The sequence below is a fragment of the Centrocercus urophasianus genome, unplaced genomic scaffold, assembly GCF_019232065.1.
Source record: "Centrocercus urophasianus isolate 14NV4802_14NV808 unplaced genomic scaffold, USGS_Curo_1.0 seq_22, whole genome shotgun sequence".
NCBI classification, from domain to species: Eukaryota; Metazoa; Chordata; class Aves; order Galliformes; family Phasianidae; genus Centrocercus; species Centrocercus urophasianus.
Window position 1 is genome coordinate 4,527,131 of NW_024884778.1, and position 14,614 is coordinate 4,541,744.

At 40.0% G+C, this 14,614-nt stretch overlaps 1 protein-coding gene across 1 annotated transcript; it reads left to right on the forward strand.

Moving 5' to 3' along the window:
- The first annotated feature begins 355 nt into the window (after window positions 1–355).
- TMF1 (TATA element modulatory factor 1) lies at window positions 356–13,329 on the forward strand. The gene is made up of 17 exons (XM_042823677.1): window positions 356–529; window positions 1,025–2,262; window positions 4,242–4,345; window positions 5,164–5,290; window positions 5,556–5,661; window positions 5,820–5,962; window positions 6,310–6,476; window positions 6,619–6,775; window positions 7,169–7,261; window positions 8,094–8,250; window positions 8,697–8,889; window positions 9,486–9,555; window positions 9,645–9,737; window positions 10,746–10,856; window positions 11,452–11,598; window positions 12,005–12,130; window positions 12,669–13,329. Exons 1-17 carry the CDS (start codon window positions 388–390, stop codon window positions 12,810–12,812), a joined length of 3,318 nt encoding a protein of 1,105 aa, XP_042679611.1. The 5' UTR covers window positions 356–387; the 3' UTR covers window positions 12,813–13,329.
- The last annotated feature ends 1,285 nt before the right edge of the window (window positions 13,330–14,614 follow it).

Genomic DNA, 14,614 nt, shown 5'->3' on the forward strand with positions numbered 1-14,614 from the left:
AGCCCTCCTGCTGACAAGCGCTGAAGCGGAAGCGGTCCCTCACCGCCATGACAGGTACCGAGGCGGAAGTAAACGTGATGTTCCTTCCGCCATGATAGGTACTGAGGCGGAAGTGGATGTGGTGTTCCTTCCGCCATGACAGGTACCGAGGCGGAAGGCCTCGCTCGGCCTCGCTCCGCCTCGCGCGACGTGTCGGAGGGCCGGCTGGCGGCTGCGCGAGGGCTGTTTGCGACGTGGAGCGTGCGGGCGCGCAGGCGCGGAGCCGAGCCCGGGGTCGCCGGCTTCGCCGCTGCCGGGGAGAGGGCCCTGCGGGCCGGGGGGTCGCGGCCGCGGCCTCGCCTGTGGCCCGGGGCTGCCGCCTACGAGCGGGAGCGGGCGGCGCCGAGGATGAGCTGGTTCAACGCCTCGCAGCTGTCCAGCTTCGCCAAGCAGGCGCTGACCCAAGCCCAGAAATCTATTGACCGGGTGTTGGACATCCAGGCCGAGGAGAGCCCCTGGCCCGACGCCGTCATCCCCGACTACGGCGACGGTGAGCGGGGCAGCGGCGAGACCTGGGCTTACAGTGCGTGGGGCGGTTCCCCTCACGGCCTCCCCTCCTCCCGGACCCTCTGAACCCTACATAGGGTCATCTCCCCTTCCCCCTCTTCTCTTGGAAATCCTCTGTCTCGGAGTTATTGCCGTAATTTTGTGTGGCTTCTTTCAGGCCTTGCTCAAGTTACTGTTTAAGATTGAGAGAGAGCGTGTTTGCTTTGCTCGGATGCTCTTACTTGCTGGAGGTGTCTCGGTCCACCTTAAGTCCTTGAATTACTTTGTCTTCCTTCTTTTATTTTGTCTAAAAATCAGCTCCAAGCTTTGGTAAGAAGTGTTAACCAAAATGATGCTGTTTGTGATCATATTAATATTTGCTTTATATGATGCTGAAAACTTTTCTTCTGAACCTGTTGCATAGTTGTATAAGAGATTGAAAAATTAATGATTTCGAACTTTTCTTGGTCTATATCTTTGTGCTTTTTAATTGTTTCAGGAACAAATTCTCTTATAAGTGGAGGATGGGATACTTCTTCTTGGGGTTTAAGTTCAAATACAGAACCACAGAATCCGCCAGTATCACCAACTGCAATCACCAAACCAGTGAGGAGAACAGTAGTAGATGAATCTGAAAACTTCTTCAGTGCCTTTCTCTCTCCAACGGACGTTCAGAGCATACAGAAAAATCCAGTGGTGTCCAAACCTCCAGCCAAATCACAGCGACCCAAGGAGGAGGTGAAAAGCACTTTAAAAGAGCCTCAGCACTTCAGTCAGCTGGAAGTACTGGTGACTACAGAAGCAGAAGTAAAAGATTCCTCTGTAGGTGGCCTAGCAGACTTGAAAAACCTCGATAGCTCAAAGGAGAAACCAGAAGAGAATTCTGTGCTTAAATCTAATGCTGAGCGTGAAGAAAGCACAAATGAAGTTGCTGATGAAAAGGCATCTGCTCTCAATTTGAAAGAACCTGAGGATGCTCTTAATGAAAAATCCAGTGTGGGGACAGATAGAACTGGAGGTGCACTGGGTAGCAACTCACAGCCTCTTAATACAGGTACAAAAGATGTGAGCTTGGAAACTAAAGAACAAAAAACTGAGGATAGGCAGAGCAATACACCGTCACCCCCAATAAGCACTTTCTCCTCAGGAACATCCACAACTAGTGATATTGAAGTTTTGGACCATGAAAGTGTAATAAGTGAGAGCTCAGTAAGTTCAAGACAAGAAGCTGCAGATTCCAAATCCAGTCTTCATCTAATGCAGACGTCGTTTCAGCTTTTATCTACATCTGCCTGTGCAGACTATAATCGTTTGGATGACTTTCAAAAAATGACCGAAAGCGGCTGCTCCTCTGATGCCTTTGAAAGAATAGATTCATTTAGTGTACAGTCTTTAGATAGTAGAAGTGTAAGTGAAATAAATTCAGATGATGAGTTATCAGGCAAGGCTTGTGCTTCAGCATCTGTTGCTATCAGTCCTTCTGCACCAAAGACAGAAACAGTTGCCACCCTGAAAAGTAAATCTGAAGATGTGAATGACAGTCCTGTGGTACACACTGAGGAAGCTGAGATGGAAGAGAGTGGGAGAAGTGCAACACCTGTTAATTCTGAGCAGCCAGATGTTTTGGTGTCTGCTGTGCAAACTGAGGAACAGGTTGGGAAAGAGGAGACTGAGCCTCAGCCCGATGCTGATGGAGAGGTGCTGGAAGGGGACTCTGAAATGGAAAAGCTTAAAAAGGTAAGCACAGAAGTTTTGCAAACACACCTGATTCCAAGCTGATCTCCCGTCATCTTGTGTTAGAGATATTAGCCTTACCTCAGCTGAACTGATTAATACTGAATGAACTTAATTGTAGAAAATTATTTAATATTCTGCAGTGGTAAAATATTGCTGAAATTTCTGGTCAAATCATTCTGGGTTTCACTTGTGTTCAGTTACCAGTGTTGAGAGTTGTGTCTGGTGCAGGCAAACAGGAAGTACTGACAAGTCAAATGTATCAACCAATTAAATTAATACAGATTCCTTTTTTTCCGTGGGAGGTGGAAGAGATTTCTTGAGGTATTTTAATTTGGTTTGTGAAACTGCAAGCCTTTAGTATTTCATCAGTAAACTGGGGAATTTTTTTGCAAGCGTTTTTTCCCCAGGTTTGCAAACTGTTGAAGTCTGATTACGTTGCAGCAGCATTACTTGTGATCTTTGAGGTCAGTGGCAGTGTAAATCGCTTTGTTCTAGATAAATTCATGTGTTAGACATAATCTGTACTTAAAAAAAAAAAAAAGGTTTATTAGGCATTAAATGGAGAAGAAAAGCATGCATATTGATAGTGAATAGGAGATATTTGAATGACTAGTTTAAATAGATGGAGTGTCCTTCTTCGCGTTTACTAGTTCCTTTGTGGAAGGCTGAACTTGAGCTTTCTGCACTGTTTTATTTGGCCCATTTCCTTTGTCACCTTCCTGCCCTTCTGTTCTTGTCTTTACATTCCAACATGCCTGGGCACATTTTACTCTTGTTTTTTCCTCCTGCGTTTTGTTTCAGGCAGTGTTTTGCACAGTATGTGACACAGGTAGGCCTTGCTCCTGGCTGTGTCCTGCTGGCATGTTTGCCATACCAGTGCTGTCCCTAACGCTAATAAGGGACAAACAATTGCATATGGGGCTCATAAGCCACAATATGATTTGCATTTTAAGGAAAGCTTTTTTTGTTTCTTTAAATTGTAGAGAATATCAGTGCAAATTCCTTAGGGAAACTCCACAGTCATGGAATCTCCTTAGGTTTACATAAGTCTGCATAAGTTTTCCTAATGTACTGAATAGTTGTTAATGAACCACAGCAAATGTTGTCTTTCCCTGACCATATAATGCCATTCATTAATAGAATCAGTTTGATTTCTTTATGTTTTTATATGTTTGTGTTATTTCCCTCTATTTAGCTTTCAAAAATCTGATGTTAGATGATTTTTTATCAGCTCCACACCTGTCTGAAAGTTTGTTTTCCTCATCCAATATTGACATTTCACAGAAGAGACCTCTTCAAATGTGAATCATTCCTTGACTTTGTAAAGAGTGGGATGAGGAGCACAGTGTTAATCTGAGTGTTTAACATCAGCTGTAGTTCTATAGGTCACCAGCTCTGTTTAAAAGCTTTGCAATTAAATGTAACTGCTGCTCATTTTGTCGAGTAGCTCAGCTGAGCCATATGTGCTCTCTTAGAAAGGTTTTTACCTCTAGGATAGAAATCTTGTGTTTAGAAATGACTCAGTTCTGAGTAAATGTAGCAAACGCATGTTGATCTTCTAGCTTCATGTTCCTGAAAACCTTGAGAAGTTTGAAAGTCAACTCTTTGAAAGGGTAGATAACAGCAGGACAAGGGGAAATGGTTTTCAGCTGAGGGAGGGAAGATTCAGGTTGGAAGTCAGGGGGAAGTTCTTTACTATGAGAGTGGTGAGGTGCTGGCACAGCTGCCCAGAGAGGTTGTGGATGCCCCATCCCTGGAGGTGTTCAAGGCCAGTTGGATGGGGCCCTGGGCAGCCTGGGCTGGTGTGAAATGGGGAGGTTGGTGGTGTGGCAGGGGGGTGGAAATTCATGATCCTTGAGGACCCTTCCAACCCTGGCCATTCTGTGAGGGAATGATGAGAGGGGAAAGGAGAAACCTGCTACTTCTGTGTTTTCATTGTCCCATTAATCCAATCTTGATCTGTAAAAAACACTGTCCAGATGATTGATTCGTTAAATGAGAAACTGGAGAAGAGAGAAACACAGTTACTGAGTACAAGTAAAGAGAAGGCGCGGCTGGAAGAAGCTTATGATAACCTAAAGGAGTAAGTATGGAAGTATACACAGGCATTGGTCTAGCTGTAACTTTATTGTAATGCACACAGTAGGTGAAATGGTAAAACATGTACTAGTTCTCACCAGAACAGAGGCTGTGAGGGATATGCAGTATTTGGGGCAGGTGGAAGTAGTGCTTGCACGTGCTGTGATGGTATTTCTTAAAGTTGTTATTTCTTGTGGCTACAACTTTGGGAGGGCCAATGAAAGAGGCTTCAGTGAGGAAGGAATGGGAATCAGATGTGCGGTCAGATTTTGATGTTAATAAAGATCCTTATAATAAGACTGGGATCTGCTATTAAGGGAAACTGCTCTGGTACAAAGAGATGAACTTGATTTACTGTGGCATTTGCTGACTAAAACACAGGCAGTGGAAGCACAGTAGGAGGGCTGGTTGTAACTAAAATATGAATTCATTATTTAACTCAAGTTAAAATGCAAAATGAAAAGTTGAATTTGCCAGTTTTACTCATCAAATATGAATTCTAGACATTTGCAGATAATATGTGAAGGTATTACCTAATGACTAAATTGTTCTTAACTTAAAGATGTATGTATTCATTTCCCCTGTATATGATACAGGTTAAGAGGTTATTTGGGAATAACTTGATTAAGGGGCAAAACTCGTAAGGCCTATTTAGCATCTTGTTGCTTTCACTGGTAACTTAGTGGATTAATAAAGGTCTTTGATTGGTACTTCTTGTGTGTAAAAATCAGGAACATATTTTAAAAGCATTTAAACTGCTGCAAAATGTTTGGAATGTCACATCTCTGTGAAACCGTTCTGAAATGTTAATTTTAAATGCAGTGAAATGTTTAGAATGAAAGAAGAGACCAGCAGCATTTCATCTCTTAAGGAGGAGTTTGCACAGCGAATAGCAGACGCTGAAAAGAAGCTCCAGCTAGCATGCAAGGAAAGAGATGCAGCTAAAAAGGTAATCAGCTCTTATTGAAACAAATCCTTGGAACGTGTTAAAAATTGATGGAATACAGCTCTGAGCAATCCCATTTGACTTCAAGTTTAGCTTTACTTTAAATACAACGTTGGATCAGGTAACCTCTAGAGGTCCCTTCCAGCCTTTGTTGTTCTTGAGGAGCATTTTGAGATGGAAGGAGAAAAGTAATAGGTGATCAGCATAACCATGAATTTATCCATAATACATCCTACTAAAAGACCAAGTGTTTTGTTCTGTTATTTAGGAAGTAAAGACTGTTAAAGAAGAGTTGGCTACCAGACTGAATACCAATGAAACTGCTGAATTACTGAAAGAGAAAGAGGAGCAAATCAAAGGATTGATGGAGGAAGGTATGAATTAAAAAAAAAAATAAAGTAAAATCTGTAGAATAATTTGAAATGTGCTGTATTTACATTAAAGCCTTTGTTACTTGGCAAACAGAATGCATCACATGAAGACTATTCATGGAATAGCAGGCAATAGATGCTAAATTTTGTGTTTTCTTCAGGAGAAAAACTTTCCAAACAACAACTTCACAATTCCAACACTATTAAGAAATTAAGAGCAAAGGAGAAAGAAAGAGAAAATATTAACTCAAAACAGAACAAAAAGATCAAGGAACTGGAAGAAGAGTTGCAGCATTTAAAACAGGTGAGATTTGCTTTTTTTTCACAAAAGCTTTTTAGTTCAGCCTTTTGGGGAAGCTGGAGGTGGACTTATTTTCTTGTTGTGTTTTGCTGATGAACTGTTCTCTACTCTTATTACTGGAACACTGAGATGCAATTTCAGTCCTTTCAAATTGCAGTCGCTTCTCTTTCCTGCTGTTTGTTTGCACTTGTGCTGCTGATTTTCAGGCTGACCAAATTCAGTTTATTAAATTTTGAGTTGAAAAACCATGGCCAGTTACCACATTTGTCATTGTCCTCACTCAGGTGACATGATCTACCCTGTGCTGTGTACTGGAATTAGTCTGATGCTTCTTGTTGGCACCCTAATAGGTACTTGATGGCAAGGAAGACCTTGAGAAGCAGCATCGAGACAGCATTAAACAACTGAATGTTGTTGTGGAGCGACAAGAAAAGGATCTTGCCAAGCTTCAAGCAGAAGTGGAAGACCTTGAAGAACGGAACAGAAGTGTCCAGGCAGCTCTTGACAGTGCATACAAGTAGGCTGATATTTGTATGTCTGTATTCCAGTGTAGAATCTGTTTCAGTGTCTACTTCTAATGCAGTGCTTCCAAGGTGCTGCAGTGATATATAAGAAGTTATTTGTGAAGTCACTGTTCACTTCTTTTCTCTCTCCCACAGAGAACTTGCAGATCTTCACAAGGCTAATGCTACAAAGGACAGTGAGGCACAAGAAGCTGCCCTGAGTCGGGAAATGAAGGCAAAGGAAGAGCTTGGGTTAGCACTGGAGAAGGCCAAGGATGAGGCACGGCAGCAGCAAGAAGCTTTGGCAATTCAGGTGTGTGTTAAACATGATGAATGAAACTTCCTAATTGAACAAACAGAGTGTGTATGGATGGTGCCAGGTACATCTTCCATAAGGTACCAGGCACAAAAGAAGATGGAACTAATTTCTAAGACTTTTAATTCTAGTTGTCTAAATAAAGTGACTTTGACAGTCTATTTGCTAAGTGTGTAGTATTCATATCACGATGCAAAGGTTGAGAAGTTTACCTGGACACAACTTTCTGAGATAAACAAATTTGTCTATCTGTGCATATGTAGAACTTAAGAGTTAAACTTGTAAGCAGGCACACCCTGTTTGACTGTGTTTGAGAGCAGCAGAGGACTGTAGCAGTTAGTAGATGGCAATGTTTGGTAAGAGGTTAATGACAACACCTTGTTTACCTAGGTGGCAGACCTGAGGCTAGCTCTGCAACGTGCAGAACAGCAGGCTGCGAGAAAAGAAGACTATTTACGTCAGGAAATCAGTGAACTACAGCAGGTATTCGAGCAAATAAGCAATGCCAATGCATATCTGTGAGGAGGGTTCTCAAAACAAAATGTTTATGTGTCATAAATATCCTGGAAGAGAGGTTTTGTGTTCCCAGTTTCCTCTGGTGGTTTTTTTTTTCCCTATATAGAAGAACAATAAAAATGTGTGATCAAAAGATGTTGCCTTTAATATTGAAAATAAAATAATAATTTTAAAGTATTTTAAATGTAATTCTATTCTTCTTGTACGAGACAATGTGCAACCATTAAGTTTGTCTTCTAAGATTTCTAGCTAATAAGTTTTGAATGACTCTTATCTGCTTCTTAAGAGATTTTTTCTTGGTCTTAAAGTTCAGATATTTTGTTGTTAAAGTTCTTCAAGAGGTGGTGGTGTCCCAAGGGAAAGAAAACTTATATTTGGAGCACAAAGGGATTTGAAACTGAAAGGGCTGAAACTGAGCAGAATCATGCATAAATGTGTAAGTGGAGGATAAGGAGAGAGGTGACCTAAATTAGGGGCACTGTTTATCTTGCTGCAGTGTTTAGTGTGCTGCCAGTATGAACTGATAATTTGCTAAGCTGATTAATTCAGGAAGCTTCAGGTATCAGAATGCTGAGATAAATTAGGGATAAATTGCTTTCTGCTCTTGAAAATGTAAGTGTGTGGGCTGTTGTTTTGTGATGTATCCAAAAACGGTGCACCTCTCTGCTGGGATGGCAGACTTCACCGTTAGTTTAATCTAAAGGATTTTAGAACACGATGTGTTTAGATGAGTTGTGTGATATCATTTAAATTCACTGTGTGGTTTTAATGCTTAAATACATTGAACTTGTGATTTCAGAGACTCCAGGAAGCAGAGAGCCGGAACCAAGAACTAAGTCAAAGTGTTACTTCTGCTACACGGCCTCTTCTCAGGCAGATAGAGAATTTGCAGGCCACGCTGGGAGCACAAACCTCTGCGTGGGAGAAATTGGAAAAGAACCTTTCTGACAGACTTGGTAAGAAGTTTGTAGCTTATGCTGAGCTGTATGACTCTTGTTGGAAGATGTAAAGTAACTGAAGGTAAATTTAAAAGGGCTTAATGTTTGCCCAAGGGTCAAGTGAGTGAATCGGAATTGGTGAGCACAAAACGCATTCCTGTAAGGAAGGAGGTGTGGGTTGTATTGCTAAGGTGCGTAACTCACTGATTTTCTTTACAACAGAGGATAATGGGACTGTAAGATAGAGGTGTTACACAATGCATGTGCTTACAGCATCTAAAAGAAGCATGAACACTGAGGCACTGAAGGTAGACTGGCATTTAGGGGAAAAAAAAGTAGTTGCTTCAAAAATACTGACAAAAATGCCTCAACTTCCATTTTGATGCACAAATAATTGACCCACGTTATAACTGTGTGAGCAGAAAAGGTAAATTCTGTGTTGGTTTGTTTTTGTTTAACATTAGGTGAGTCTCAAACTCTTCTAGCAGCAGCTGCTGAGAGAGAACGGGCCGCTACAGAAGAGCTTATGTCTAATAAAGTTCAGCTGTCTTCTACTGAGTCTCAGAACAGCCGCTTAAGGCAAGAGAATAGTCGTCTCCAGGCTCAGGTGGAAATGGAGAGAAACAAATTGAAGAAAATTGAAGTTGAAAACAGCAGGTAAGCAGAGTGGAATAAACCATCCATTGTAGAAACATCTGCTGCAGCTCTTTGACTTCAGGCTGGATCTTTGAGTGTTGATTTCGATCCCCGGAGTGTTGATAGCACTGTTTAAAAACAAATAAACAAAAAACCCAGTTCTTAAGAAAGCAGCCAACTTCTTGAGGGTACTTTTGTTTCATGCTAAAGATTGTCTGAAATATGGCACTTCATAATGTTTTAACATCTTGAAGCCGTGCTTTTATTAAGCGACTGTGCTGATAAAGACATTGCCAAGTGTGACATCAGATGGTACAGAGCATCACTTGGGCCAGTTTGAATCAGCTGTCCTGGCTGTGTCCCTTCCCAGCTTTTTGTGCTCCCCCAGCCTCCCTGCTGGTAGGGAAGCATGAGAAGCTGAAAAGTCTTTGACTGTGCAAGCACTGCTCAGCATTAACTAAAACATTCTTTTGTTACCATGCCTATTTTAATCAAAAATCCAAACCACAGTATCATGCAAGCCTGTATGAAAGAAATTAACTCTATCTCAGCAACGTCAGAACAAAAGTAAATACAGAATACTTATTTTTTGACTTTTTGTTCCTCTTCAATGGTAGGTATGAGGTTGAACTAGAAGAACTCAAAGATGAGTATGCAAAAACTTTGGAAGATGCAAAGAAAGAAAAGGTATTGTCTACCTCAAGTCTGCTTCAGCTTTAAGCTGTTAATGATACCTGTGCCAACAGGGGGTTAACAACCTGCATTTACTTTTGTAGGCACTGCTGACTACTCAGTTAGAAATGGAGAAAATGAAGATTGAACAGGAAAGAAAGAAGGCAATTTTTGCACAAGAAGCAGCAAAGGAAAAGGTACCAAAGCTTGACATTTCTGTTCAGTTTTATTGAGGCTATCATTATTCTCTTAGATATCTAGAAACTAAAACTGTGGCAAGCAGCAAAGCAGCTTTAATGCAGTACAGTATATTCTGAGTGTACACATTAGAAATTTGGCTTTTTCTTTATTGTGCTTGCCTTTTATTTCGACTGAAGTATGTAATTTGTAAAACTTGCTGAAGGAAGTCTTGAGTACTAATTCATTTAACCTGAAAAAAGATCAAAACTGGATACTGGTTATTCTGATCTTCTGAAGCTACTTGTTTCCTCTGCTTAGGCTGCTAGCATTGCTTCCACTGAGTTCCTGTTCTGAGTTTCACACAGTTGTATGTAATGTACTGCATACCTTCATACCTTCCACTTTGAGTCACAAAATAGTCTTGTAGTGTCAGTAACTTCTGATTAGCAGTTGATATTCAAGTGAAACTGCTTCTGCTGCTGGTTACTTCTTTTCTCTAGTGTCAAAATGTAACAGCTTTATCCTTCAGAGAGGGTCCTAAATTTTCAGATGCTGACTGTAAATGAGATCAGTCTGTTTGGAAGGTATGATAGTAATACAAGAAATCTCAGAGTTAATTTCTGAAACATAAAAAAAAAAAAAAAAAAAAAAAAAGGAAAGAGAAAAGAAAAGAATTAACGTGCACTCCAAAAAGTGGCATACTTTTGGGTTATGTTATTCTTCCTGTGATGCATTTGGGCATCTAAAACTGCTTCTGCATCTCCCTTGCCTACTGAAAGAGAAATTATTTTGTTGTAGTTTGCAACTTGTGTCTTTTTTCCTTGAAAAGTCTAAAGAGTTAAGCAAAGTCTAGAAGTGTTAGTAGCACAGCACTTCTTCATCGCTGAACTCATACGTTTTTTACTCGGTGAGGAGAGAAGGGCAGTCTGTTTTTACAGAATCTGTCTTTCACCATCTTGTGGACTTTCTTCTGTAGCTGAGTGGTGATAATGTTTGCCTTGTTGGTTTTTTCTTTTTTATTTAAGGATCGGAAGTCATTTACAGTTGAAACTGTTTCAAGCACTCCAACTATGTCTCGCTCTAGTTCCATAAGCGGAGTTGATATGGCAGGCCTTCAGACCTCTTTTCTGTCACAGGTATTGTAGAACTGTAATATTGGCTTTTTTGATGTACTTTTTTTCTCTTCAGGAAGCTTTATTAATGTTGAAAATGACTCTTGAGAACTTGCTTATGAGATGCCTGTGACTATAAAGCATCTGTGGAAGACAGCAGGACCACAGTTTTACTGCAGACTGATATACACGTGTATCGCTGCTGAGTCCACACAACCAAATTCAGCTAGAAGGTTTGAATAACACTGGTAGAAGTCAAAACACTGATTTATCTTCACAAGTAATCCTGGTGTAGGGGGGTGCATGCCCACTCCCTAGGCTGCATCATTGACTGTTGTCTTTGTGAAGCCTGCTGCTTTCATGTGGGTACAGTTGTCGATGTCTGAGTTAAATGGTAGTTGTAGGATGTAAATACTTGCCAGTAAGGAGCTATCTCAAACTCTGAATATTCACCTTAAGCTCTTGTTTAAATAAAAAAAAAAAAGAAGGTTGAGTATTGAAGTGCTTGCTTAGCAACAGTATAATTGTAGTTTTTAAGTGAAGTAATAAGTTAGGAGAGAGGCGATTTAAAAGCGGTTACTTGTGAGATTTTGAGGTTGTCTAACTTTTCTGTTTGTAGGATGATCCCCATGATCACTCATTTGGACCAACAGCTTCCGGTGGGAGCAATCTTTATGATGCTATAAGGATGGGAGCAGGTTCAAGTGTAATTGAAAACCTTCAATCACAGTTAAAACTAAGAGAAGGAGAAATCTCACATCTACAGGTACTGTAGTTACTCTTATAGAGATGAAATGCAGCACTTTTAAGGTTAAGTGTTAATGCAGTCTGCTGTGTTTTACTGGTTTTATACTCAGAAAGTTTGATTCCTCTCCTTACTGCAGTTCTGTTAATTCAGAAAGCTACTGCACAAGTGACCAAATAGATAGGGATGAGTAAGAGAAACATTTGTTGCTTCCTGTTTTTGTTTTGGCAAGGATTTATCAAGAAAACTTGCCTAAGACGAAATGAAGCAAAAAGCAATGATCAGATTGAGAAAAAAGTGAGAGTGCTTCCTCCAGATGCTATTTCTTAGTCCAGTTCATGAAAAATCCTTAGTGTTTTGAAACATTTAGATTTAATATGAAAAAGGTAATTATCTCTTCTTCCTAATTGTGAAACATTTCCTTTAGCTGGAAATTGGAAACCTTGAGAAAACTAGATCGATAATGGCAGAAGAACTGGTTAAATTAACAAATCAAAATGATGAACTTGAAGAAAAAGTGAAGGAAATACCAAAATTGCGTGCACAGTTAAAGGTAAGTGTATTCGTGTTGTAAATCTGATACAGTAGGCTTTTTTAAATCTCTATCAACTTACATTAAAATATATCTCTAATCATTTATGATTATGATTTAGATTTCTTTGCTTATTAGGAAACCTGATAATCCTTGCTTCATGACTGATAGTCACTTTCAAAATGTCCTTGTTAAAAGCATGTGCTTTACATAGGATTGTATGTGCAGTTAATGAGAGGTCATTTCTGCCACATAAAGGCAATCTTTTTAGTAGGGGAGATGTTTTGATAAACAGCATGGATTTATGAGACTTCGATTTAGAGGCTGCATTTGTCTGTGGCGGTGATATAGTTAACAGGACAAATATTTTAGTCCTCTGAATCAAGCTGTATTCAGAGCATCAAAGCATGAAGAGCTTGCTTTGTGCACCACTGTAAAATAGTCACACTTTGATAAAGTGACACTCTGCTCATTTTCCCTAGTAGTGTAAAAAACACTGTTCTAGCAGCAAGCCTTTAAGTTGAGTGATGGTCTGATAGCAAACCACATGTTATTGCAGGACTTGGATCAAAGGTACAATACCATTCTTCAGATGTATGGGGAGAAAGCAGAGGAAGCTGAAGAGCTTCGGCTGGATCTTGAGGATGTGAAAAACATGTATAAGACTCAGATAGATGAACTTTTAAAACAAAGACAAAACTAACTCCTGCTGGAGCTCCTCACGTGATATGGTAACAGACTGTGTAGATATTTATGTAAATGCTGGATTCAAATGTCTTGTTTTAAAAAAAAAAAAAAAAGAGAATTAAGTGTATGATAGAAAGCGTGTCTATACAATAGAGTTCATATGTTGACAAAAATCAATGCTTTAAATGTCTTCTACTGTCTGCAGTTAAATTATTTGTGCAATATTTAAAAAAAATAAGTCATCTCTGTATTTCTGTTTTTACTAAAAAAGGACCATTTTACTTACAAAAACACTAGCAGGAAAGATGGTTGTTACCTCATGAGACAGCACTGAAAGGCATGAGATTTACAAGTGGCCCTTCATATTCTCATATACCAGTGACAAATCAGAAGTCTTTTCAAAATGTTCTTTAGAAGAGTTTTTTCTAAAATTTGACCAGATCGTTTTTAGTAATGAAATAGCAGTGGTTTGCTGTCTGAAGGATGATTGGATGTATATATATTTTTAAATAAAAGAATTGCTGCTGCTCTCATGTAGTCATCCCTGGTATATAAATAGCAAGGTTTAGACAGAACTGGATTGCTGCTTAATATAGTTTTCAAGCAAGTCTCCAGTGGCTGCAAAGTATTTCTCATGCCATTCCTTGAGTGAGGTATTGGTCAAACAGCATCCACGTGGCTTGATCCTTAGCCATGTTTTGGGTCGTGTCAGAGGAAACTTTGGAACTGGACCCTTGGGAATGCTGAGAATCAGGGGAAGAAGCTTGCCTCCTCCTCTTTGCATTCCAACCAGCAAATATTTCTCTTTATCTCAGAGCTGTGGCTGTGATAGACACTCGTGTGAAATACTCCACAGTTTAAATTCTTGGCCTGTCACACTGTTGCCTCCACTGCGAGGGGTTTCTTTTGCATTTGTGTTGGTGAACACTGTTTCTGCTTCTGTATTCAGTGGACAGAAGGAGGCAAAGGGTACAAATGATGAGAAGCTGCTTTTGGTGAAAAGCCTCTCAGAGTTTATCACTTTGCCATCATAGTGAAATGTTCTCAGTTGCTTTAAGTTAAAAAGAAAAAGCCCACAACAAAAAGACCAACCCAAAATGAAGGCAGTTATCAGAACTTACTGATTTGCAGCATGCTAAGTCAGCCAGAATTAGGATGTGCAACTGTCAGCTCATCCATTTCTTGGAAAGCAAAACAAAAAAACAATGGACCCCCAAAACAATCCATACACCCTATTTCATGAAGATTAATGTTGAGAAACAGCTGTTATTCTTTGCAGAGAGCCAGTAGTTTGCTCTTTTTACGATCTTGGAAGACAAATGGAGCACTTTGAAGATGTATAGAAACCACTTTATGGCTTTTATTTGGACTTAGAACTGCCAGTGTTTCTGAAGGTAACATTTTCTTTCTAACGTGTGTGGATGCTCCTTCACATGCAGGTTTGAGCACCTCAAACTGTCTTGTGCTTCCAGGAGGGAAATGAGGAATTGACACGCACACTCAGCGTTAACATTTTTTAGATACAAAAACATTTGAGAGCGTGTTAGATTTTTAAATTTTACAAAAGCAGATGTAAATAGCTGTATTGACTCTTTTTGGATTCTTTTATTCTCATTCAGTGCAACATTTACTATCACACAGCAATCCAGGGGCCTACTGTGTCTTAAGCATCAAAGCCTTAGAAACCAGAGTAGCTGCTGGATGGTAATGTAGACTTGTACGTGTTTTGATTCACTTTGATATCATACCTGTGGGCTTGTTTTGAGGAAATGTTAATGTATACCAGGACATTTGATGCTTGTTGCTATGAAAAGGAAA